This window comes from Mercenaria mercenaria, chromosome 7 (assembly GCF_021730395.1).
Source record: "Mercenaria mercenaria strain notata chromosome 7, MADL_Memer_1, whole genome shotgun sequence".
Lineage (NCBI taxonomy): Eukaryota > Metazoa > Mollusca > Bivalvia > Venerida > Veneridae > Mercenaria > Mercenaria mercenaria.
The window spans coordinates 50,122,058-50,148,761 of NC_069367.1; the positions used below are offsets into that span (position 1 = coordinate 50,122,058).

Below are 26,704 nucleotides of genomic sequence, written 5' to 3' on the forward strand. Positions count from 1 at the left end.
CGACCATGTGGTTTAAATGAATGGAAGTAAATGAGCAGTGCCATGGGAAAACCAACATAGCGGGTATGCGACCAGCATGGATCCATGCTGTTCGCTAACAGTTTCTCCAATTCCAATAGGCTTTAAAAGCGAACAGCATGGATCCTGACCAGACTGCGCGGATGCGCAGGCTGGTCTGGATCCATGCTGGTCGCATACCCACTATGTTGGTTTTCTCATGGCACGGCTCAAATGTTGATTAATGACATTCATATGACGAATGAGTAAGACATGTTAATTTGAAATTAAATTATTGTTTCTTAGGCCCTTTATAGGTTGACTATATAATAATGCAGTAGTGTGCAAATTAAACACATTAGTAAGAGGGGCAAATAATTACAGATAAACGATTCTGTTGAAATCCATGATCACTTGCGACTGAGACTAAATTATCACGGACAAAATAAAAAAAAGAGGAGAAAAAACAGTCACAGGTGAATATGGACTGTGTTTTCTTTCTAAAATAAATGTTTTTGCATTCTTTCATATTAACCTTCAACGGCTTTTGATATTTATTCTTGTGTGTTACAAATTCTATACATAATAATGAAGTACATGTGTTTCAGTTGGTAATTCCTACATTCAGGATACCACTGTTTCGTATTTTGCAAAGAAAGCATAGCTGAACAAGAAACAACTCTTTTCAAAATGCTACATCATCAGTTTTTCACTGACTCATCAAAAGATAGGATTGCCTTCAGTCAATGAGTTTATTTCTTCCTTATGTTTAAACATCGCTGTTTGGTTGAATGACTTCAAAAATTTTCCGCCCACACTGTGGCTAACGAAACTACGAAACTATGCGTACTACGTTTTATGCCCTGAAAGTAACGATTTTACAGAGGCAATTAGGTGAATTTTCGTAAAATATTCCCATTCAACGAATAGGATGAAACAAATTTAATGAAATGATGTCGTCAAATGGAACATGCAATGGCATAGTGCATATTATTTCAGAAAAAAAAAAATTATTTGTTGACTTTGGATGTTCACAATGAGTCATATGTAAATGGACAATAACTTTCTTATCTGAGCTTTTTTCATTTTTATGAGTCTTCTAATTACAGTCAAAATAGTATCATTTTATATACCGAAACCTTGTACTTTTTTGCACACAAATTTCATCATACCCCACCCACTTTCTTTTCTAATTACAATGTCTGCGGCCCCTTAGGACTGAACACCACTAAATCCAGCTGTTCTTTATTTCATATAAAAACCACTTACTTCATAACGGTTTTTCGACATTTTCTAGCATATCAGATTTTCATAGACTTATATTCCCATAAAGAACTAGATCGCTACTTCAGAAAAACAAAAAGAAAAGGGGGTGTTAGCTTTTATATAAGAAAACTACAGTTCGTTAAATACAACCTGCTGAATTTACTACTTTTCGCTTCTTTTAATTTCTCTTTTCGAGACATTAATTTCTTACACCGCCATTTTTACCTAGCATGTGATAGGAACATGCCGATTTCTATAGAATGCAAAGAGATACATACTGAAACGCCGTAGGGTAAAAGTAAGCACGTTGCTGCCGAGAAAATGCACTAGAAAAGGAAAAAAGATTAGTACTATTTATATTTGGACTACTTGTGACCTGCGGAGGCTTACATTCTAGGTTATAACACACTAAATAGTTGTTGTTCTTTATTCTATATAAAATTGACCTATTTCCAATGACCGCAGCACACATCAGGACCCATTTTAAATTTCTGTAACTTACATTTTCTTGAAGAATATTGTCAGTGCTTACTAAAAATCAAAAGAAAAGTGGGGGTCATGTTTGATGCAAGCAAAATAATTTCAGTCAAACACACAAACTGCAAAATCAGCTAAAAAATGAGACCCCAAATTATACTGGTGGTGTATGATCTAAGTTTCCATGAAAAATTTTGTCATGGTGTTATTTCATGATCAAAATGCTATCTTCATGTCAAGCATAGATCTGTCATGTGAATTTACCAAAAAAAATGCAAAGAAAATAAGGAAAATAGCTCTACACAGCGAAAAAACTGAGGACTATTTGTATCCGCCATTATGCGACTACCATTTTTTTTCGCGCCATTTTTCTATTTAGTGTCTGTATGCCTCTATTTGGTAGTGATCAGCCTTAAAATCCGTCTTTTTTTTTCAGAAACTGATTACCACGCTCTCCATGATTGAGGAGCTACTGCAACGCTATGACAGTTCATTGCATCAAATTAAATTTCATGTTATCTGCCAAATACTAACGGCTGTCACCTAATAATTGGTGTTGTACATCATTTATGTACATTTGTATTTCAAACATTCAACATAGTTAGCTAGATCATCATTATGAGTGTACACAATCCCTTTAAAAGTAACATCTAGTTAGAATAGGAAATATAACACTTAAAAGTTATCATTTGAACTCAAAAAAGACACATATCATACATTAAATAATCACAAAACTGTGCCTTGGATAAATATCTTATAACAGAACATGATTAACACCCTTTCTAACAAATAAAATTAGCTAAAACGTATCTTAACATAGCTCAAGAAACACCTTGGCAGTAACAAAAGTCATCATAAGAACTCAGTGACATCTTCAGTTATCACCTGAACTCCGTAACATTTGAAATTGTTAGATAGTGGTTTATGTTTGCAACTTTGCACTAAAATTAGGCTGTTTCGTGTGGTGAGGATGAAGAACGTGAATGAGTAGATTAATATATATGAATAAGCAATCAATTTCGATATTTTACTCAAAATGTCTTGATTTCAAAGAAGTGGCGCTGATTATTAGATTAAACAGTTTTTTTCTGACGCATAGCACAAAACATTAGGCAACCTTGATCATCCAACTTTAGTTTTACACCCCATTCTCTCTCTTTATATAAATAAATAATTACCATTTTGTCGACCGATTCCTTTTTTTGTCATTCAGATATCAGAAGAACTCTGTAACGTTTTCCAGGAACTCCGTAACAGTTATCAGAAGAAAACGTGACAGGTTACCAGAAGAACTCCGTCCTTCGTGTAACACTCCCTCCCCCGTGAACATGAAATTAGTGCTTATTATTTTTCTCTCTCAATGAAAAGTAAGTAAAACATTTTTTAATGACTTATCTCGAAACTTGACATTAATTTATTTGAACAAAATAATCTTGTCAAAACATTATGCTAAGACCATGCCACATTGATTACTAAACACCTTTCCTGGTTGGAGAACATTAATCCTACACATTTGGCTTATCGCAATGACTTATTTTATGATCTTATACTTAATAGTTGTCATCCCTTTAAAGTGTAATATCACTGATGGAACAACAACAGTCAAAAGTTACCACGCTGTCCCTAAACGTCCTATAATTTGGACTTGGAGAACATAATGCGTGTATCTGTGGAGAATTAAAATCGTTTAAAAATATATATAGTTTGTTCATGAGCAATATTGAAAAAGCAGTATTTTCTGGGGGAAGAACAGGGAGAGAAAATCTCTTTAAAAATGTATGATTGACCGAGTATGAATGAATCAGCTCGTCGCCACTGGAAAACATTGCAGTAAAGATTCCTTAAATACTACTAATGACCGTGCATATAATTCAGTTTTTTTTTGTACAAACAAAATCTTGTGTTTGTTTCAGGTACCATGGAAATAATGAGTTCCAGATTTAGCGTTGGAACCTGTGCTTTCCGTATTGCAGAGCTCGTATTTGTCATAGTTAGCAAGGAATGTATGATCATGATGTTGACCAAAATTATTGAAAAAATAAATGTCAATTCTTTAAATACAATATTACTATATACCCCCATTCCACAAACAACAACAATATCCTAGTAATATGTTGTAGACGAAGACGAAGAAGGGATACATCTGCACAGCTAAATGTATTAACGGACAAGGGTTGGAACGAAGTAGCTGGTCATGCACTTAAATGGCAATAAATTCAGACTGATTGACAATAAACGCTATAATAATCGTTTGTAATGTTATTCATGAATTTTTCAACTACATTTGTACAATTAAAACTTAATTAACTAAAGGAGTATAGAGATATGAATAGTTCTAAAATATCTAAATTCAATTTTGTCACAATTCCTTAAAAATATCTAAAGTAATATTATTTTTCTTATATGAGCCGTGCCATGAGAAAACCAACATAGTAGGTTTGCGACCAGCATAGATCCAGACCAGCCTGCGCGGATAGTCTGGTCAGGATCCATGCTGTTCGCTTTTAAAGCCTATTGGAATTAGAGAAACTGTTAGCGAACAGCATGGATCCTGACCAGACTGCGCGGATGCTGGTCGCAAACCCACTATGTTGGTTTTCTCATGGCACGGCTTATATAATACTCATAGTTTTTAATTATACTGTACTTATTTGAGATGAAGATGTAGAACTATCAAAGGAAACACAGTAATCAAGAACATGGCATACTTTGCAATCAACATTTACATGAAGGTGGATGATAAATGTGACATGTAGCAAATCGAGTCTTTTCAGTGGGGGTGGGGCGGGGGGGGGGGGTCATGAGTCTTACATTGAATCATATGTGTCGACATCACTTTTGGTCCTTTACATAGCTGTATACTGGTAACATATACCTTAGATTGGTAAGTGAGATAATAGATTGTCAGTAACTGTGATGTGATTTCGTGACTTCTGGACAGTAGTTATTTATAAAAGTACTTTTGGAATATGTACAATATATAGCTGAGCTGTTAAAGGAGTTAGTTTTGCAGTAAACCACGAAATAATTTAATGATATCGGTTCTGAAAACTTATTCTGACATATGTTTTCAAATGTTTCTGACGATAACCCAGAGGTCTTAAAAGCTCTTCCATAGTAATGCATAGGGTTGAGCTGCGCGGAGCATTAAAATGTTCCAATATATATATATTGTCCTTAGCAATCTTTTTTGGGAACTTTGAGGTCGATACAAAATCTCCATTTGTCTGAAACACCACTTAAAATGTAGAATATATTTCATGTGAGAACCCTATCCAACTGACTAGATGAAAATCTTTGACTTACCTAACTGTTCATTGAGACACACTATCATAAAACGTTATCGGTAGTTTTTGGATGAAACGACTAGAAAAGTTTTGCAACAATTATGTTTATAAACGACTTTAGCGGGCATCATGAAATATGATTTTGATGTTTGTTTATTGTCAGACTTAATTTGTAAGCATGCTACAACTTCTTACTGAAGACCGTTTTGATGTATATTTAACATCATATTAGAGCTCCACTACGTTTGATTTGTCTAAATGGCTGAATGATTAAAGGGATAAAGATTTCTCCCTTAAAGTAAATGCCTTCATAATAAAAGGCATACGCGGAACCAGAGGGGGGGTGGGGGGGGGGGGGGGCGGTGAAGTTCTCCGGACCCCGGAAATCCCTAAAAAAGGAAAGAAGAGAAGAAGAAAAAAACGGGTTTTCGAAAAAGCAACATAAGGATTGCATTCAAAGCATATGCCTACGACCCCGACGTAATTCATATTTATGCTAATTATGTCAAAGAAACTAAGAATTTTACCTTTAAGAAAACTTAATTTTATAATTTTTCCCACGCTTAACAGGTTAGTCCTTAAAACTGTGAAAATAAGGAGTATATTGCATATAAAATTGCAGCGGTAAAGGTGCCCTTAAATGCTCCTAAAATGCCCCAGAACGCAGGAAATGAAGCGCTGAATTTCAAAATTTTCCAGTGTGTGTGTGTGTGTGTGAGTGGGGGCGGGGGGAGGTGGGGTCATGCCCCCGGACCCCGCTAGCTGAGCCGCATTTTCTCTATTTTAGCCTGTTCAACAAAGACAATTCCTGTTCTTTTAAACGGCTATCATATAAAATCAACAAGAGCTGTCAGTTGACAGCGCGCTCGACTATTCTCAGGTAAGATTATTCTAAGTCGAAAAGGGCCCATAATTCAGAAAAATGCTTGATAGAGTTGTCTGCTCCTGTTTACAGAATGGGGTCATGATGGTAAACAAGTATGCAAAATATGAAAGCAATATCTCAATGGACTTTGAAAATATTCGGGGTGGTACGCAAACGTTAACATTTGTGTGACGCTCACGCTAAGTCGACGCCAGGGCGAGTAGGATAGCTCCCCTATTCTTCGAATAGTCGAGCTAAAAAAAGCACACCATTAAATTATTTAGTGTAAAAAGACACATGTTTGTTATAGCTCGAACGATTGGTACATATTAGCTAGACCTTTTCTGGTCTTAGTGAGAGCGCCGGTCGAACCCCCTCTGAGAAAAATGGCTGGATCCACGCATGAAAGGGTGACAGGAACTAGGAACGTTTCTTAGCAGTATATAAGTACAATTAAATGGACTTTGTATGCATTTTTAAGCAGCCCTTGATTTTAAAAAGATATAACCATTTCTGTTCTTATATTCGTCATTGTACGACTTTTTTCAAGTATTAAATGAGTCGTAGTCATAACTTGACCTTATATTCATATACTTCATTCCAAGGCAAATTCATTGATATTTGTCCAAATATTCGTATACTTCATTCAAAGGCAAATTCATTGATATTTGACCATATGTTCGTATATTTTATTCCAAGGCAAATTCATTGATATTTGACCATATGTTTGTATACTTCATTCAAAGGCAAATTCATTGATATTTGACTGTCTGTTCGTATACTTCATCGCGAGACAATTTCATTGATATGCACCTTTTAAACGTTTTATTCAGTAACAAACCCGCATATTTGAATTATTTAGACTTACATTTTTGATAGGATGAACCTTAAAATAAGGAGGCTTTATTATTTTTTTTTATATGGTGACTATTCTGTTTTACAACCAAAACTGACATTGTGTTAAATACAAGTTACATAAACTAAAATAAAACTTCATGTCTTTGATAGTATACTTGAAAGTATGATAAAGTCATTGCATATAACGTTGCTCTTACAGATGGAATCTTAGACTGAATATTAAGGTGCGCTTATTCTTCCCTAACAAATATTTTCATTAAGTTTGTTGATACTTTTTAGGATATATTTTTCAAGAAACGTCTAAACAGATTTGTATTTATGTCAGCAGACCTAAAATATTAAAATATATATTCCGAACCCAAGGGTGAATGGGAGATTGGTTCAAAGTCAACCACTGTAATCACTTGGCCATAAAAAGTGTCGACATTGCGCACTTTAGTCGTTTTTCCAGATTGTATTTATCAATACAGTTCATTTCTACAAAATTGTGATAACACCAAACAACTGGTTCTACAGAACAATGCTCAGGAATAGAAAACGAAGTTTGAATCAGGGTGTTCCGTCTGTAAGTAAATTGCTTTGAAATCTAATATTCTGTTCACTTTCCAGAGAGTAGAAATAGCTTTGACCTCAGAAGAAGTTCGTGTGTTAAGAAATCAGGTTCTGTTTTTAAGTATAACAAGTATTTAAAACCTGTTAATTAAACACTTTGCTGTTATTGATTGGCCGTCCAATCCAAAACATTTTTGAAGATTTTTGTATATGGGAGCGGACAAACTACTAATCAATTTGACATGGCCTAACCTTTTAACCATGAAACAATATGCACGTGCAATGTGCATGCTTGTGATAACTTTGAAACCAAAGGACTGTCCACTTATTGATGAATCATAGCTGAAAGTGTTTGTTGTGTTTATTGAGAAGAATATGAACTAGGTCTGGTGGTTCTATGAATAGAAATGCTGGCCAAGACAAATTGGCTCACGATTTCTCTTGCCTTTTGAACACAAATGATGGAAATGAACTGTCTGTTTCTGTTTTTTAATGTCTGATTCTGATCTCAAAATGCATGATGAGAATGGCTTACATTTTAATTCAATTATATCAGTTGCAGAAACCGTGCTATTGTACAAACTAAATCTGATAATCCCCTGGTTTTGACAATACATCTGCATTTCTTATAAAAAAAAATGACTCGACTCTGCCCTTCACACACTTGTAAATGTTTTAATTACTGATACAATACGAGTATGGTGCCATCTACATGGTCTAAACGTATTAATAAAAGGTCCCATAATTATCAATATCCGATCCTAGAGATCCATTGTCATATAAGGGTATTACAAGCCCCATCCATGTATAAAGTGTACTGTAGTATCGTATTAGTAAATGGTGTATGTCTAATGAAAACAGTCATGACGAACAGAACAGGATGGTTTTATAAAAGGTAAAAGTATGGTTGCTCATGTACATACTTTAACCAGTATAATAGTAACAAGGAATCTGCAAGAAAAGTAAGTTCACTGCATTTATTGATTTCAGAAAAGCATATGATTTCACCCCAAGGTCTATATTATGGTCAAAAATTGTTGTTTGGACTACACGGCAAACATTTTCGTACTGTTGTATCACTGTATAAAGATGCACAGTGTTGTATTAGACTAAATGGTTGTGAAGCTCCATAGTTTGAAGTGAAATGCGGTCTTAAACAAGGTTGCCTTTGGTTGTCTGTCCTTTATAATTCATACATCAATGACTTAAATACAGTTATTAAGAACCAGCTTTTAGGATTAAAATCAATGACGATATTGTTAGTATTCTGCTAAATGCAGATGATGTTGTTTCCATTGCAGAAACTTCAAGGGATTTACAGGATCTACTTAATATTCTTAATACTTGGTGTGTTGAAAATAAAATGGGCGTTAATGGTGATAAATCAAATATTGTTTTTAGAACAAGCAGGTGTATTATAAGGAACAAGGTTCAACTTCCAAATCAGTGATACGTAGTTATAAATATCTCGGGGTCATGATAAATGAGTGTTTAGTTTTTGCTGAAATGGCTAAGACTGAAGCAATGTTGGCAGGATGAGCGCTTGGCCTTGTTATTTCTAAATGTAAAACCTTTGGTGGCTTCCAGTACTCAACCCTTTCAAAACTATCTGATTCTGTTGTTTGGCCAGTTACAAGTTATGCAGCATCTATATGTGCGGAAAAGTCATTTTTATTATTTGTATTAATGTTGTTCAAAATAAGGCGATGCGATATATTTTAGGGGTAGGGAAATACACACCAAGTAATGGGGTACAGTTATAAGGCAATACTGTAGATTTTGTATTATGCTTGAAACAAGATTGAACAAAAAAATGTTTAATAGGTCTAAATGGAAATGTTTAGTAGGCCTAAATGAACATCAGGCACCAAATGTAAGAACGGTTATCTCCGTATTAGGGATATGCATTATAGTATTAATCTCGAGGACCACAATTACTCTCATGGAATACGGATGAGTACAAAGGCAGTATTAACAGATGTTGAATTGAAAATGTTTGATGTAGAAATTGATTAATGGAAGCAATCATTAGAACGAGTATCTTCAATGGCAGGAAAGGGTAGAGGTAAGTTAAGAACATATAAGAGAATATATACAATGTTTATGTCCGTGTTTGAGACTGCAAAATATGTAAAACAGTACCCACCATATCATTGTCGTAGAGCAATGGCTTTTTTAGGTGTGGTATAATACCGATTCGACTAGAAACTAGTATGAATGGGAAGTATGAAAACTTATCTATACAAGAAACAGCCTGTCTGAAAAACATGTCTAGTTGTTGTCCACTATATATGCAATTTAGAGAAGAATTGAATGCATCTAGCAGAAATATTAAACGTATTTTTGACAATTTATTTGATGATGAGGTACTATATACTCCCTTTGCAAACCATTGTACGACTAAGTTTACAATCAAAGTCTTAACATTTCAAGGTAGAAGAATTTCAGTCTGCTGTAGATGATATGTATGCTTTACAGTAGGACTATCAATTTTTATACCCGTTATGTACCAAAAGGGTATTGTGAATCTGACATCCTATGTTAAATTTTATTTGATGTTTTTAACCATTTTAGATGTATTATTTCAATTAATTCTAGCTCGTCTGATCATTCAAAAAATAAATCTACAAGATAAGGTGGTCACTTGATCGTTGGCGTTGGTTTTGAATTTTGTTTGCGTCCACGTAAGAAATATAGCTTTGAAACCTAGCTAAACACCACTATAGACGTTTGAGTAGGCCAAGAACCATAACTCTCACATGCATTTTATCAGAATTACGACTTTTTTCTGTACATAGCAAACTTTGAATTTCGTGTCCAAAAGTTGTTGTTATCGTCCATTTTTCTAGATTATAAAAGCATTGGCTTTGAAATTTTGCAGACAATTTTATCATCATTAGATGAGAAAGTTGGACGAAAATTCTTGATTGCAACGCAAAGCCAAGGTAACGCCTTTAGGGTCTCCGTGTACCCTTCTCTAGTTGTTTAGATAATGATCGATTCATAACATCTTTTATATAATTAGTTTTAAAAATATCATTGTATCAATGTAAATAAGAACTGATGGTAGTCGTGAAGAGAGTAAATACAAGTTACAGTCATTTTATGCCTTTGTGATAATTGACGTTTTAACTTTGAATATCGGCGTTTTGAACTAAATTGACCCATTTGTTTATTAACGTTTTCTCTTGGATAATACTCTGTACTTTCCAGTTTCCATACAAAGTCATAAGATACGTCACACGATCTGAATTATTTTATTAATTTGTGACATTATAGTTAATTGGTATGTACTTATAACTTCAAGTGTTTCAAGTGTTTATGTCGATTTTGTTGACAACTTAATTGCATTTGTACCTAAAACAATAGCAAGTAATGGTTGACATTGGTTATGATTGTTTAATCTTCACGTGGTACTTGATTGTCCCAACAAACATGATGATTACGCAAAAATTCCCGAAGCTCATCTATAAAAGCTATTTTATATTATATTATTAAAAACATAACCAAAGTTGGGATACTGGTTGAGGTAAGTGATTTCAAGATCAAATTGTACAATAATAATGATTTACTACTACTACTTCTGCTTCTGCTGCTGCTACTACTACTACTTCTGCTGTTACTGCTACTACTGCTACTACTACTACTTCTAACTCCTTGCTACTCCCATCGCCGTGTGTCCTTGTGCAAGGCACTTTGTCATGATTGCCTCAGTCGACCCAGCTGTAAATGGGTACCAGCAGATTGCTGGGGTTAAGCTATAATTGGTTTTAACTGTTCTTAAAATTGGGTCGCTCAAAAGCTCTACAGATCTGATGTTGTTTCACAAAGCGACGGTAAATAAATTTTACCCTAACTAACTACCACTACTACTACTACTACTACTACTACTACTGCTACTGCTACTGCTACTGCCACTCAAAATTAAGATGTACTAAAAAGGAATTAGGGTATATTCAATCTGTTCATGAAGGTCAAATAATGCTTTTTTTTGTTAGAAATAAACAAAAAATCTCCAGACATTTGTTCGGAAGTTCCGATATGACAAATGTTCAAGTTTGACACTTTTCGTGGCGTCGAGACACATTCTCGTCCATACGAGTATATCATAGTCACGACATAAATAACTCGTAGCCACGAGATAATATCTCGCTCACACGAGTTAGTGTCTCGTGGCCACGAGATAAAGAAAAAACGCACACTCGTCCTCTCAAACATTTGAAAACATTGGAGAGATTTTGAAAAAAAAACGATATTTCATCAAAACAGAACCTTTAACTTGATGACACATATTTTGACAAACCAAACTTCGGATAAGATTGAGATTAAACAAGAATTCTAACAAGATCTGAAGAATAATGATATAGACAGGTTCTGTAACTATGCTTTCTATCTTATGTTTTATATGTATGTAACTGAGTTTACAGTCTTAGGTTCTGTATGTAACTGCGCTTCCTGTCTTACGTTATTTATGTAACAGTGCTTCCTTTTTACGTCAGATGTATGTAACTGTGTTTCCTATTTTACGTTCTGTATGCAACTGTGTTTCCTATTTTACGTTCTGTATGTAACTGTGTTTCCTATTTTACGTTCTGTATGTAACTGTGTTTCCTATTTTACGTTCTGTATGTAACTGCGTTCTGTATGTAACTGTGCTTCCTATTTTACGTTCTGTATGTAACTGTGTTTCCTATCTTACGCTCTATATGTAACTGTGCTTCCTATTTTACGTTCTGTATGTAACTGTGCTTCCTATTTTACGTTCTGTATGTAACTGTGTTTCCTATTTTACGTTCTGTATGAAACTGTGCTTCCTATTTTACGTTTTGTATGTAACTGTGTTTCCTATTTTACGTTCTGTATGTAACTGTGTTTCCTATCTTACGTTCTGTATGTAACTGTCCTTCCTATCTTACGTTCTGTATGTAACTGTGTTTCCAATTTTACGTTCTGTATGAAACTGTGCTTCCTATTTTACGTTCTGAATGTAACTGTGCTTCCTATGTTACGTTCTGTATGTAACTGTGTTTCCTATTTTACGTTCAGTATGTAACTGTGTTTCCTATTTTAGGTTCTGTATGTAACTGTGTTTCCTATCTTACGTTCTGTATGTAACTGTGTTTCCTATCTTACGTTCTGTATGTAACTGTGCTTCCTATTTTACGTTCTGTATGTAACTGTGCTTCCTATTTTACGTTCTGTATGTAACTGTGCTTCCTATTTTACGTTCTGTATGAAACTGTGTTTCCTATTTACGTTCTGTATGTAACTGAGCTTTCTATTTTACGTTCTGTATGTAACTGTGTTTCCTATTTTACGTTCTGTATGTAACTGTGCTTCCTATTTTACGTTCTGTATGAAACTGTGTTTCCTATTTTACGTTCTGTATGTAACTGTGTTTCCTATTTTACGTTCTGTATGTAACTGTGCTTCCTATTTTACGTTCTGTATGTATGTAACTGTGTTTCCTATTTTACGTTCTGTATGTAACTGTGCTTCCTATTTTACGTTCTGTATGTATGTAACTGTGCTTCCTATTTTACGTTATGTATGTAACTGTGTTTCCTAGTTTACGTTCTGTATGTAACTGTGTTTCCTAGTTTACGTTCTGTATGTAACTGTGCTTTCTATTTTACGTTCTGTATGTAACTGTAACTGTGCTTCCTAATTTTACGTTCTGTATGTAACTGTGTTTCCTATTTTACGTTCTGTATGAAACTGTGTTTCCTATTTTACGTTCTGTATGTAACTGTGTTTCCTATTTTACGTTCTGTATGTATGTAACTGCGCTTCCTATTTTACGTTCTGTATGTAACTGTGTTTCCTATTTTACGTTCTGTATGTAACTGTGCTTCCCATTTTACGTTCTGTATGTAACTGTGTTTCCTATTTTACGTTCTGTATGTAACTGTGCTTCCTATTTTACGTTCTGTATGTAACTGTGCTTCCTATTTTACGTTCTGTATGTAACTGTGCTTCCTATTTTACGTTCTGTATGTAACTGTGTTTCCTATCTTAGGTTCTGTATGTAACTGTGCTTCCTATTTTACGTTCTGTATGTAACTGTGCTTCCTATTTTACGTTCTGTATGTAACTGTGTTTCCTATTTTACGTTCTGTATGTAACTGTGCTTCCTATTTTACGTTCTGTATGTAACTGTGTTTCCTATTTTACGTTCTGTATGTAACTGTGCTTCCTATTTTACGTTCTGTATGTATGTAACTGTGCTTCCTATTTTACGTTCTGTATGTAACTGTGTTTCCTAGTTTACGTTCTGTATGTAACTGTGTTTCCTAGTTTACGTTCTGTATTTAACTGTGTTTCCTATTTTACGTTCTGTATGTAACTGTGCTTCCTATTTTACGTTCTGTATGTAACTGTGCTTCCTATTTTACGTTCTGTATGTAACTGTGCTTCCTATTTTACGTTCTCTATGTAACTGTGTTTCCTATTTTACGTTCTGTATGTAACTGTGCTTCCTATTTTACGTTCTGTATGTAACTGTGTTTCCTATTTTACGTTCTGTATGTAACTGTGTTTCCTATTTTACCTTCTGTATGTAACTGCGTTCTGTATGTAACTGCGCTTCCTGTCTTACGTTATTTATGTAACAGTGCTTCCTTTTTACGTCAGATGTATGTAACTGTGTTTCCTATTTTACGTTCTGTATGCAACTGTGTTTCCTATTTTACGTTCTGTATGTAACTGTGTTTCCTATTTTACGTTCTGTATGTAACTGTGTTTCCTATTTTACGTTCTGTATGTAACTGTGCTTCCTATTTTACGTTCTGTATGTATGTAACTGTGCTTCCTATTTTACGTTCTCTATGTAACTGTGTTTCCTATTTTACGTTCTGTATGTAACTGTGTTTCCTATTTTACGTTCTCTATGTAACTGTGTTTCCTATCTTACGTTCTGTATGTAACTGTGTTTCCTATTTTACGTTCTCTATGTAACTGTGTTTCCTATTTTACGTTCTGTATGCAACTGTGTTTCCTATTTTACGTTCTGTATGTAACTGTGTTCTGTATGTAACTGTGCTTCCTATCTTAGGTTCTGCATGTAACTGTGCTTCCTATTTTACGTTCTGTATGCAACTGTGTTTCCTATTTTACGTTCTGTATGTAACTGTGTTTCCTATTTTACGTTCTGTATGTAACTGTGTTTCATATTTTACGTTCTCTATGTAACTGTGTTTCCTATTTTACGTTCTGTATGTAACTGCGTTCTGTATGTAACTGTGCTTCCTATTTTACGTTCTGTATGTAACTGTGTTTTCTATTTTACGTTCTGTATGTAACTGCGTTCTGTATGTAACTGTGCTTCCTATTTTACGTTCTGTATGTAACTGTGTTTCCTATTTTACGTTCTGTATGTAACTGCGTTCTGTATGTAACTGTGCTTCCTATTTTACGTTCTGTATGTAACTGTGTTTCCTATGTTACGTTCTGTATGTAACTGTGTTTCCTATTTTACGTTCTGTATGTAACTGTGCTTCCTATTTTACGTTCTGTATGTAACTGTGTTTCCTATTTTACGTTCTGTATGTAACTGTGTTTCCTATTTTACGTTCTTATGTAACTGTGTTTCCTATTTTACGTTCTGTATGTAACTGCGTTCTGTATGTAACTTTGCTTCCTATTTTACGTTCTGTATGTAACTGTGTTTCCTATTTTACGTTCTGTATGTAACTGTGCTTCCTAATTTACGTTCTGTATGTAACTGTGTTTCCTATCTTAGGTTCTGTATGTAACTGTGCTTCCTATTTTACGTTCTCTATGTAACTGTGTTTCCTATTTTACGTTCTGTATGTAACTGTGTTTCCTATTTTACGTTCTGTATGTAACTGCGTTCTGTATGTAACTGTGCTTCCTATTTTACGTTCTGTATGTAACTGTGTTTCCTATGTTACGTTCTGTATGTAACTGTGTTTCCTATTTTACGTTCTGTATGTAACTGTGTTTCCTATTTTACGTTCTGTATGTAACTGTGCTTCCTTTTTTACGTTCTCTATGTAACTGTGTTTCCTATTTTACGTTCTGTATGTAACTGTGTTTCCGATTTTACGTTCTGTATGTAACTGTGTTTCCTATTTTACGTTCTGTATGTAACTGCGTTCTGTATGTAACTGTGCTTCCTATTTTACGTTCTGTATGTAACTGTGTTTCCTATCTTACGCTCTATATGTAACTGTGCTTCCTATTTTACGTTCTGTATGTAACTGTGCTTCCTATTTTACGTTCTGTATGTAACTGTGCTTCCTATTTTACGTTCTGTATGTAACTGTGTTTCTTATTTTACGTTCTGTATGAAACTGTGCTTCCTATTTTACGTTCTGTATGTAACTGTGTTTCCTATTTTACGTTCTGTATGTAACTGTGTTTCCTATCTTACGTTCTGTATGTAACTGTGCTTCCTATCTTACGTTCTGTATGTAACTGTGTTTCCAATTTTACGTTCTGTATGAAACTGTGCTTCCTATTTTACGTTCTGAATGTAACTGTGCTTCCTATGTTACGTTCTGTATGTAACTGTGTTTCCTATTTTACGTTCTGTATGTAACTGTGTTTCCTATTTTACGTTCTGTATGTAACTGTGCTTCCTATTTTACGTTCTGTATGTAACTGTGTTTCCTATTTTACGTTCTGTATGTAACTGTGTTTCCTATTTTACGTTCTGTATGAAACTGTGCTTCCTATTTTACGTTCTGTATGTAACTGTGCTTCCTATTTTACGTTCTGTATGTAACTGTGTTTCCTATTTTACGTTCTGTATGTAACTGTGTTTCCTATTTTACGTTCTGTATGTAACTGTGCTTCCTATTTTACGTTCTGTATGAAACTGTGTTTCCTATTTACGTTCTGTATGTAACTGAGCTTTCTATTTTACGTTCTGTATGTAACTGTGTTTCCTATTTTACGTTCTGTATGTAACTGTGCTTCCTATTTTACGTTCTGTATGAAACTGTGTTTCCTATTTTACGTTCTGTATGTAACTGTGTTTCCTATTTTACGTTCTGTATGTAACTGTGCTTCCTATTTTATGTTCTGTATGTATGTAACTGTGTTACCTATTTTACGTTCTGTATGTAACTGTGCTTCCTATTTTACGTTCTGTATGTATGTAACTGTGCTTCCTATTTTACGTTCTGTATGTAACTGTGTTTCCTAGTTTACGTTCTGTATGTAACTGTGTTTCCTAGTTTACGTTCTGTATGTAACTGTGCTTTCTATGTTACGTTCTGTATGTAACTGCAACTGTGCTTCCTAATTTTACGTTCTGTATGTAACTGTGTTTCCTATTTTACGTTCTGTATGAAACTGTGTTTCCTATTTTACGTTCTGTATGTAACTGTGTTTCCTATTTTACGTTCTGTATGTATGTAACTGCGCTTCCTATTTTACGTTCTGTATGTAACTGTGTTTCCTATTTTACGTTCTGTATGTAACTGTGCTTCCTATTTTACGTTCTGTATGTAACTGTGTTTCCTATTTTACGTTCTGTATGTAACTGTGCTTCCTATTTTACGTTCTGTATGTAACTGTGCTTCCTATTTTACGTTCTGTATGTAACTGTGCTTCCTATTTTACGTTCTGTATGTAACTGTGTTTCCTATCTTAGGTTCTGTATGTAACTGTGCTTCCTATTTTACGTTCTGTATGTAACTGTGCTTCCTATTTTACGTTCTGTATGTAACTGTGTTTCCTATTTTACGTTCTGTATGTAACTGTGCTTCCTATTTTACGTTCTGTATGTAACTGTGTTTCCTATTTTACGTTCTGTATGTAACTGTGCTTCCTATTTTACGTTCTGTATGTATGTAACTGTGCTTCCTATTTTACGTTCTGTATGTAACTGTGTTTCCTAGTTTACGTTCTGTATGTAACTGTGTTTCCTAGTTTACGTTCTGTATGTAACTGTGTTTCCTATTTTACGTTCTGTATGTAACTGTGCTTCCTATTTTACGTTCTGTATGTAACTGTGCTTCCTATTTTACGTTCTGTATGTAACTGTGCTTCCTATTTTACGTTCTCTATGCAACTGTGTTTCCTATTTTACGTTCTGTATGTAACTGTGCTTCCTATTTTACGTTCTGTATGTAACTGTGCTTCCTATTTTACGTTCTGTATGTAACTGTGCTTCCTATTTTATGTTCTGTATGTATGTAACTGTGCTTCCTATTTTACGTTCTGTATGCAACTGTGTTTCCTATTTTACGTTCTGTATGTAACTGTGCTTCCTATTTTACGTTCTGTATGTATGTAACTGTGCTTCCTATTTTACGTTCTGTATGTAACTGTGTTTCCTATTTTACGTTCTGTATGCAACTGTGCTTCCTATTTTACGTTCTGTATGTATGTAACTGTGCTTCCTATTTTACGTTCTGTATGTAACTGTGCTTCCTATTTTTCGTTCTGTATGTAACTGTGCTTCCTATTCTACGTTCTGTATGTAACTGTGCTTCCTATTTTACGTTCTGTATGTAACTGTGTTTCCTATTTTACGTTCTGTATGTAACTGTGCTTTCTATTTTACGTTCTTTATGTAACTGTGCTTCCTATTTTACGTTCTGTATGTATGTAACTGTGCTTCCTATTTTACTTTCTGTATGTAACTGTGCTTCCTATTTTACGTTCTGTATGTAACTGTGTTTCCTATGTTACGTTCTGTATGTAACTGTGTTTCCTATTTTACGTTCTGTATGTAACTGTGCTTCCTATTTTACGTTCTGTATGTAACTGTGTTTCCTATTTTACGTTCTGTATGTAACTGTGTTTCCTATTTTACGTTCTTATGTAACTGTGTTTCCTATTTTACGTTCTGTATGTAACTGCGTTCTGTATGTAACTTTGCTTCCTATTTTACGTTCTGTATGCAACTGTGTTTCCTATTTTACGTTCTGTATGTAACTGTGTTTCCTATTTTACGTTCTGTATGTAACTGTGTTTCCTATTTTACGTTCTGTATGTAACTGTGCTTCCTATTTTACGTTCTGTATGTAACTGTGCTTCCTATCTTAGGTTCTGTATGTAACTGTGCTTCCTATTTTACGTTCTCTATGCAACTGTGCTTCCTATTTTACGTTCTGTATGTAACTGTGCTTCCTATTTTACGTTCTGTATGTAACTGTGTTTCCTATTTTACGTTCTGTATGTAACTGTGCTTCCTATTTTACGTTCTCTATGCAACTGTGCTTCCTATTTTACGTTCTGTATGTAACTGTGCTTCCTATTTTACGTTCTGTATGTAACTGTGTTTCCTATTTTACGTTCTGTATGTAACTGTGCTTCCTATTTTACGTTCTGTATGTAACTGTGTTTCCTATTTTACGTTCTGTATGTAACTGTGTTTCCTATGTTACGTTCTGTATGTAACTGTGCTTCCTATCTTAGGTTCTGTATGTAACTGTGCTTCCTATTTTACGTTCTCTATGCAACTGTGCTTCCTATTTTACGTTCTGTATGTAACTGTGCTTCCTATTTTACGTTCTGTATGTAACTGTGTTTCCTATTTTACGTTCTGTATGTAACTGTGCTTCCTATTTTACGTTCTGTATGTATGTAACTGTGCTTCCTATTTTACGTTCTGTATGTAACTGTGCTTCCTATGTTACGTTCTGTATGTAACTGTGCTTCCTATTTTACGTTCTGTATGTAACTGTGTTTCCTATGTTACGTTCTGTATGTAACTGTGCTTCCTATTTTACGTTCTGTATGTAACTGTGTTTCCTATTTTACGTTCTCTATGTAACTGTGTTTCCTATGTTACGTTCTGTATGTAACTGTGTTTCCTATTTTACGTTCTGTATGTAACTGTGCTTCCTATTTTACGTTCTGTATGTAACTGTGTTTTCTATTTTACGTTAGTTTTGATTTTGAAGAAATTGGAATGGATACAAATTCTAGTATACAATGGTAATATTTGATGTGTTTAGGCCTCATGAAACTAAAAAGTAGTCCAGAAACACAAATTTTCTTTTGTTTTTCGCATGCGCTTATGCTGGTGTATATATATTGGTGTTCTACTTTACATGGACATGTACAAACACATAAAATTGTAATCCCAAGACTTTTATCGCAATAACTTTATGAAATGGTACAAAGGTCTGAAACAAATATTTCAACACAGCCGCAAATATATTGAATGACCATGCTCAAGGTCTTTTTTTTTTTTTTTTTTTTTTTTTTTTTTAACTTTTTTTGTAGATTTAAAAGAATGTTTCAAGAACTTATGATCGGTCCACATTCCATGAATCATAATTCTTACTTGTATAATGCCCCAACAGAATATAACTTTAAATAGATTTGAAGAAGCAAAGAGAATGGAACAGATAGATAGATCTTTTACCTTGTAGGTTTGAAACTCGGCGAAGGCAGTTCATTTTCTTTTTACTTTCCTTTTTTTTACATCAAAATATTTCGATTTCTCTGAGGTTTTACCATTACTGACAGAGAAATTTCCGAGATCGATGACAGAAACGTTCAGTAATAGGTATAACATTAGTTAAATGCATACACATGTGCATGAGCATATGAATAAGAAATGAATTATTAAAATAAATTGTATAAAGACATATATGTAATCAGTTAGTAGCAGAAAGGGAAACAGATAGGAAATACATGATTCTAACATGATCCGATTCATTTTCCTATTAAACAAAGAAGGCTGAAGACAGTGAATTATTAGACAACAATTCACTGTTCTGACGTCACAAGTTTGTCATAGCGTCATAAGTATGTCATAGCGTCAAACGGCAGAGCGGCGCGCTGGAAAGAAACCAACTGAAAACGGGCAAATATTTAATAAATGCCGTCAAGGATGTACTTAAAAGTCCTTAGTAACGTGTTAGAATCGAAATAATATATCCCATTTAGTGATTTGCTCTTGAATAAAATCATTGTTTGTCGTTCAGATGCGTATTATTATATCACTCCGTCTCGGGCTGCACCCTCGTGATATAATTCCTTCGCATCTGAACTCCAAACAATGATTTATTCAGCGACAAATCACTAAATAAGATATATTATTTCTTAAACAAAAACGTAATGAGAATACAGCTTGGGCAGTTAAAATGAAAGAAATACTTAAAGCAATATGAATTGTTGTTTTATCAATTATCATGAAACTTACAAATTATATAGATCTAATTATTCTGCGTTCTATCGATAACGAGTTATTTCATTTCGCTCTTCGCTCTTCTTCTATTTAAATGATTTAATTGTTTTCTCTTCTGACAAAAAGCCGATAAACAACTTTTCAGTTTGCTGTGGCTTTAAAATAAATAAAATGACAGAAGAAAACCCAGATTTTGCAATAACGGAAGGAACTGAAGGCTTGTCTGAAATAAAAACTGTGCACTATTACAAAGTACCAGCGACGGAGTACTTCCTAGACATCAAACATGGCACTGTTGTTGCCGACAAGCTGGTCCAAAATGAGGGAGATGAAACAAGTAAGCTTTGCTGTTTTATTTTCTAGTCCTATGGGATCATGAAGTACACTCACTTATACTGTAATAGAAGTTTGCTTAAACCGGAGCTAGGGGGCGTGGGGAGTGTTGCATATTGCATTACCTTTCATGAATAGACTCAATCATACCGAGTCTGTTATTATTTTCTTAGTTGCATTCTATGCTTCCAAAGGATCTTTTAACAAATTCTATTCATAGAATAATACACAGGTGAACAGAAAGCAATTGCCAGTATTTGATACGTCGACATACAACTCCTTTCAAAGGAAAGCAAAATCGTTAAAAGTCTTCTCTGTCCCATAAATACCAAATCGAAACAGTGACCAGGTAACAATAAATTAAAGGAAATAGGGATAAGATTTTATTATGTATCTGAATCGTCTCATTTTAGCTGTTAATAAATGATTGCCTGCATGTGTATAAGTTACTCGTAAGTCATAACATGAATTAAGGCATCACCTAGAATTGGGGTTTGTCATTACAAAGAAACTACTCACTGCTTAACAGAAAGTGAAAATTCGTGAGAATCTATTCACTTGAAACAGCACGTTTTTAGTGTCATCATACCTGTTGCAGCGAATATCATACTTTGCAAAATAAACGGAAAGTTGTCACGTTGACGTCATTGTCGCGTTCTCGTTTCTTTTCTTTTTTTGTTTGCACTCCGCGCAGAACTCCTACCTGTTAAAAAGATATTTTTCAGTTGCATAGAATCTATACATTTTCAAATCGAAAAAAGAAATAAAAGAAACATGCTGGCGTAGTTTACGAATTTCTGAGACTGATTCGAATGGTTCTGTTACTCACGCAGACAACCAGTCTGCGGACTGTACATAAAACGGAACCGGAAGCCATCGAAAAATTTGCCTCTGTATATGCAGAAAACAAAGACGTATAACTATATACGGACGTTACCGTCTTGAATATGAAAAAGGCAAAGCCTCTGAGAGAGCGTAGCTTAAACAACAAAGAAACTATTTACTGTTCAAAATAATCCGCGAGAACCTATTCACTTGAAAAGAAAAAAAATAGTGTCATCACATATTGCAAAATTTATGGAAAGCCGGTGTCACGGTGACGTCATTAACTATTTGCCGCGTTCATGTGGCTTTATGCTTAATATGAAAAAGGCAAAGCCTCTGAGCGAGCGTAGCTTAAACGACAAAGAAACTATTCACTGCTTAAAACAATTCCGAGAACCTATTCACTTGAAAAGAAACAAAAAATAAGTGTAATTATACCTGTAACAGCGAATATCATACGTTACAAAATTTATGGAAAGCCGGTGTCACGGTGACGTCATTACCTGTTTGTGGCGTTCTTATGGCTTTTTTATGACTAGACATTTTATATCCCCTTTTCTGGCCAATGCTTGATCTTTTAAAAGAAAATCATATTTTTTTTTTGTAACAACTGGAATCTTTCTTGCATTATTTTTGAGTGATGGATAATATTCAGCAATCAAATGAAGTTCTGTATTCACTGCCAACAAAGCATTTCCTGTGAGCACCTGTCCTCTAGGGACACGCACTTCGTAAAATAAAAGCAAAATTGAAATTATTTCCATAACATAACTTTTTTAAGCATAAAGACACCTAATGATCATAGAGATTGTAACTCAAATATAAAATAAAAAAAATAAAAACAAGTTTCCCGACTTTGACGGAAGTAGAACAAAATGGCGGCGCCCAGACGAGAGGAAAATTTTTCAGCTACATCACTTTGTCCCATTCGGCACACCTTTGTTATATTCGCCTACACATTGTCGTAAGGCGAGCTACGCTCGCTAATATGAAATAAGGCAAAGCCTCAAAGCGAGCTCAAAGAAATCGGATTTAGCTAAAAATATTATGCATCATTTATTTGTTACAAAGAAACTATTCACTAGTCACAAGAATTCGGGAGAACCTATTCACTTGAAAAAGTCTACATTTAGTGTCACCATACCTGTAACAGTGAATATCATACGTTGCAAAATTTATGGGAAGCCGGTGTTACGGTGACGTCATTACCGCGTTCCCGTTTCTTTCTGCTTATTAATGACATTTTTTCCATTTTCTGGCCGATGCTTGATCTTTTAAATGAAAACAATATTTTTTTTCAAACAATTGGAAATCATTCTTTCATTATTGTTGAGTGATGAATATTTTTAGCAATTGAATGAAGTTCTGTATTCACTCCGGAAAGAAGTACTTCCTGTGAGCACCTATCCGCTAGGGTGCGCTTTTAAAAACTTCCGACGAAACTTTTCAAATCCATCACCAAGTGTGCAAGTATACTTGCGTTACCGTAAAGCTCGATTCTCGAGCAGGCCCTTCGGGCCTGCTCTTCGAGCTCGCTATAAATGACATTTTTCCCATTTTCTGGCCAATGCTTGATCTTTTAAATTAAAAGAAAACAATATTTTTCTACCAGCTGGAAATCTTTCTTGCATTATTTTTGAGTGATGGATAATATTCAGCAATCAAATGAAGTTCTGTATTCACTGCGAACAAAGCATTTCCTGTGAGCACCTGTCCGCTAGTGTGCGCTTTTCGTAAAATAAAAGCAAAATTGAAATTATTTCCATAACATAACCTCTTTTTTAAATAAAGACACCTAAATGAATACAGAGATTGTAACTCAAATATGAAATTAAAAGAAAACAACAACATGTTTTTGCCCGACTTTGACAGAAGTAGAAAAAAATGGCGGCCCCATGACGTCGACGAAGGTTTTTCAGCTACATCATTTTGCCTCATTCTGCACATTTTTGTTATATTCGCCTACACATCGCCGTACAGCGAGCTACACGCTCGCACTTCGCGCAATTACTCGTAAGCTATGCGCGCTAATATGAAAAAAGCAAAACCTCTGAGCGAACGTAGATTAAACGACAAAGAAACTATTCACTGCTCAAAATAATTCGCGAGAACCTATTCACTTGAAAAGAAAAGAAAAGTGTCATCATACCTGTAGCACCGAATATCATACGTTGCAAAATTTATGGAAAGCCGGTGTCACGGTGACGTCATTACCTGTTTGCCGCGTCCATGTGGCTTTATGCTTATTAATGACATTTTTCCCATTGTCTGGCCATTGCTTGATCTTTTCAAAGAAAATAATATTTTTTCTACCAAATGGAAATCTTTCTTGCATTATTTTTGAGTGATGGATAATCAACAAAGAAACCTCGCATTTTATTATTTCATTCAACTCGTGTAATAAATACAGTATGAGCTTGCCATGAGAAAACCAACATAGTGGGTATGCGACCAGCAAGGATCCAGACCAGCCTGCGCATCCGCGCAGTCTGGTCAGGATCCATGCTGTTCGCTTTCAAAGCCTATTACAATTAGAGAAACCGTTAGCGAACAGCATGGATCCTGACCAGACTGCACGGATGCGCAGGCTGGTCTGGATCCTTGCTGGTCGCATACCCACTATGTTGGTTTCCTCATGGCGCGGCTCATATTAAAAGACACGTAGATCTATTTAATATCCTCTATTTGCAGTATTTTATGATGCATGTTGTGACAATTTGAATTGTTAATGTTAATTCTGATATGATATATTTACAGAACAAATCTGTAAAATATTACGTTATGGAATGGATTCGGGTCAGCTACAGTTTAAAGCTGCCCTCTACAGTGAGACAACCTCGAAGTATATAGTCATTGGACAGGACAACCAGATTCTGCTAGACGTAAGAAATTTTATATTGTACTCAGTAAAATAAGTTAAGCAGGAAGAAACAGATATTTATCAGTCCTTGAGTAAAGTTACCATAAGGTCAGAGAAGTTGCAAAACAAAGTTGGAGTCTAAAATTCATTTATATGTTACCCTTCGTTTTACACTGGATATCGTTATATTTTTGTATTTTCTGATATTAATGTCTCATACTCTGCTTGTTATCCTGTAACTTGTTCAAATATTACCCTTAGTCCTCATCCGTACACGATGTATAAAAGGCACGTACTTGAGTTGTCCTAAGGAAATATAGTCGGTCCGTAGCAAACATTCCAAGAGCGAGCTATTAGGATTTCAATGAAACTACATAATCGTAATAAAGCGTAGATGTGTGTGACATAAAACTTTCAAAGTTAGAAAAAAAAAATATGTGCTCGTCTGCATTTCTTGTACTTGAGTGTTAGTGGCGCAACTTTGTCCACACCAATAAAACGTAACACACATGATCACAAGCTATTGGACATAGAAAACATGCGTATATTGGCATAATTTGTACTTGATAGCTGCATATAGACATAGCATGTTATTTTCAGCTCGTTTATATTATATGTGTACAGCAGTACTGAACTATTGAAATGTAATATGAGTATATTTTAATGAGGCATTTGCTATTATCTTAGGTCAATAACAATTAGTCTCTTTTTAAGAATAAGAAAATTAATCTCAAGTGTTTAAATATTGATAGTGAACGCAGCTTGGTTTCCAATCATTAACGAGAGAGTGTCTACACGAGACAAATTTAATAGGAAGGTAGTCCTTGGCCTGCTGATGATCCCTGTTGTGTTTTGAGTACATTTTGCTTATTTCAATCGTCAGACTGATCAGCAATGGTAACAGCTGGTAGTTCCTCAGACTACCTTCCTATTAAATTTGTCTATTGTTGCGAGACATTATACCTGTTCTTCTTCCATCTGACAAAGCGGTACTGCGCGAGATATTCACTTGCCAACAATACCTCTAGTTTTTATTTGAATGAATATATTAGACTACCACCAGCAATAATGCTTTTTACATTCTGTTATTTTATGCATATGGTTAGATTTATTTGAATGTGAAAGCTTGATAGGAGCAATGTAATTAGATATTTACAAATACTTTCAGGATAATCCGATGTGGTTTGAAGCAGTCACATACACTTGCTTTATCATGTTCAAGAAAAATGGTAAGAGTAAAAATCACGTATAATTTTTTTTAATTATTGTAATCATTATTAAATTAATTTACTTCTCATTTACAAAGATTTCTTAAATCCCTTTGCCGCTCTCGTAAGTAGATACAAATGTCTACGTTTAGTTATGATTATATGAGACATAGCATGAGAAACAATAAATATTTTATATGATTATTTATCAAATTAATCTTTCTGTAAAAAGAAGCTTAAATATGGTATTGATTGTCATGAAATGCTCTTTTATTGCAGACATGTATTTGGCTTACGACAACGAGACTCGACAGATAGTTGCTGCTAACTCGGAATTTAAGTTTGAAGAACTGCCAGTAGTTACTGCTGCTGATGAGTCTGGCAATTGATATAGGCATGAAGCCTAATTTAGTGATGCGGAAGACGTGGGAAATATAATTAAGGAACACATAATAATGAGAATGCAAAACATATTAATGAGGCTTTATAATTAGAGATCTGCTGCCACAGATTTGCAAAATGAATGTTTTCGAAATTAGTCGTATTTGATATAAGCTAACTTCTTCATATTTCTCTAGATCTACATCACAAAATCAACATTTTGAAGACAGAAAACATTACATCGTTTATAAAATATCAAAACCAAAGTATCATTGTCATTTAATTCTGTATGTTTGTAGTACGCCATAAAGTACAATTATATTACAGCATAAACTTGTCTCTTACACAATCAAGCGTTTTTTTCTAAACTTTGTGCAGAACACTGCTAAACATTTACTAGAATACATTCAATTGATTTTTACTCACATTTGTTTACTGATGAAAGTAATTCCATCATTTCGAAACCACTGCATATCAGAAATGTACCACCACATTATTTTATACATATTTTAGTTTCTGGTCGCCACACTTCCGATATGTTTGTGCAGTTCTGGTGGAATGCGCCTTAGCTGACCGACTGTTTTTCGTAAATTGTTCTATTTAGTCAGCAAGTATCGAGTTGCGTGCATATTACTCATCGTATTTATCAAATAAAAATTCTTTAAAACGGTATGAAAT

At 34.5% G+C, this 26,704-nt stretch overlaps 1 protein-coding gene across 1 annotated transcript; it reads left to right on the forward strand.

Annotated features, from left to right (window-relative positions):
• The first annotated feature begins 10,673 nt into the window (after positions 1 to 10,673).
• On the forward strand, positions 10,674 to 26,375 carry LOC123554204 (uncharacterized). Its single transcript, XM_045344183.2, has 5 exons — positions 10,674 to 10,831; positions 20,565 to 20,756; positions 24,335 to 24,459; positions 25,606 to 25,666; positions 25,925 to 26,375. Exons 2-5 carry the CDS (start codon positions 20,591 to 20,593, stop codon positions 26,032 to 26,034), a joined length of 462 nt encoding a protein of 153 aa, XP_045200118.2. The 5' UTR covers positions 10,674 to 10,831; positions 20,565 to 20,590; the 3' UTR covers positions 26,035 to 26,375.
• Positions 26,376 to 26,704: the final 329 nt, after the last annotated feature.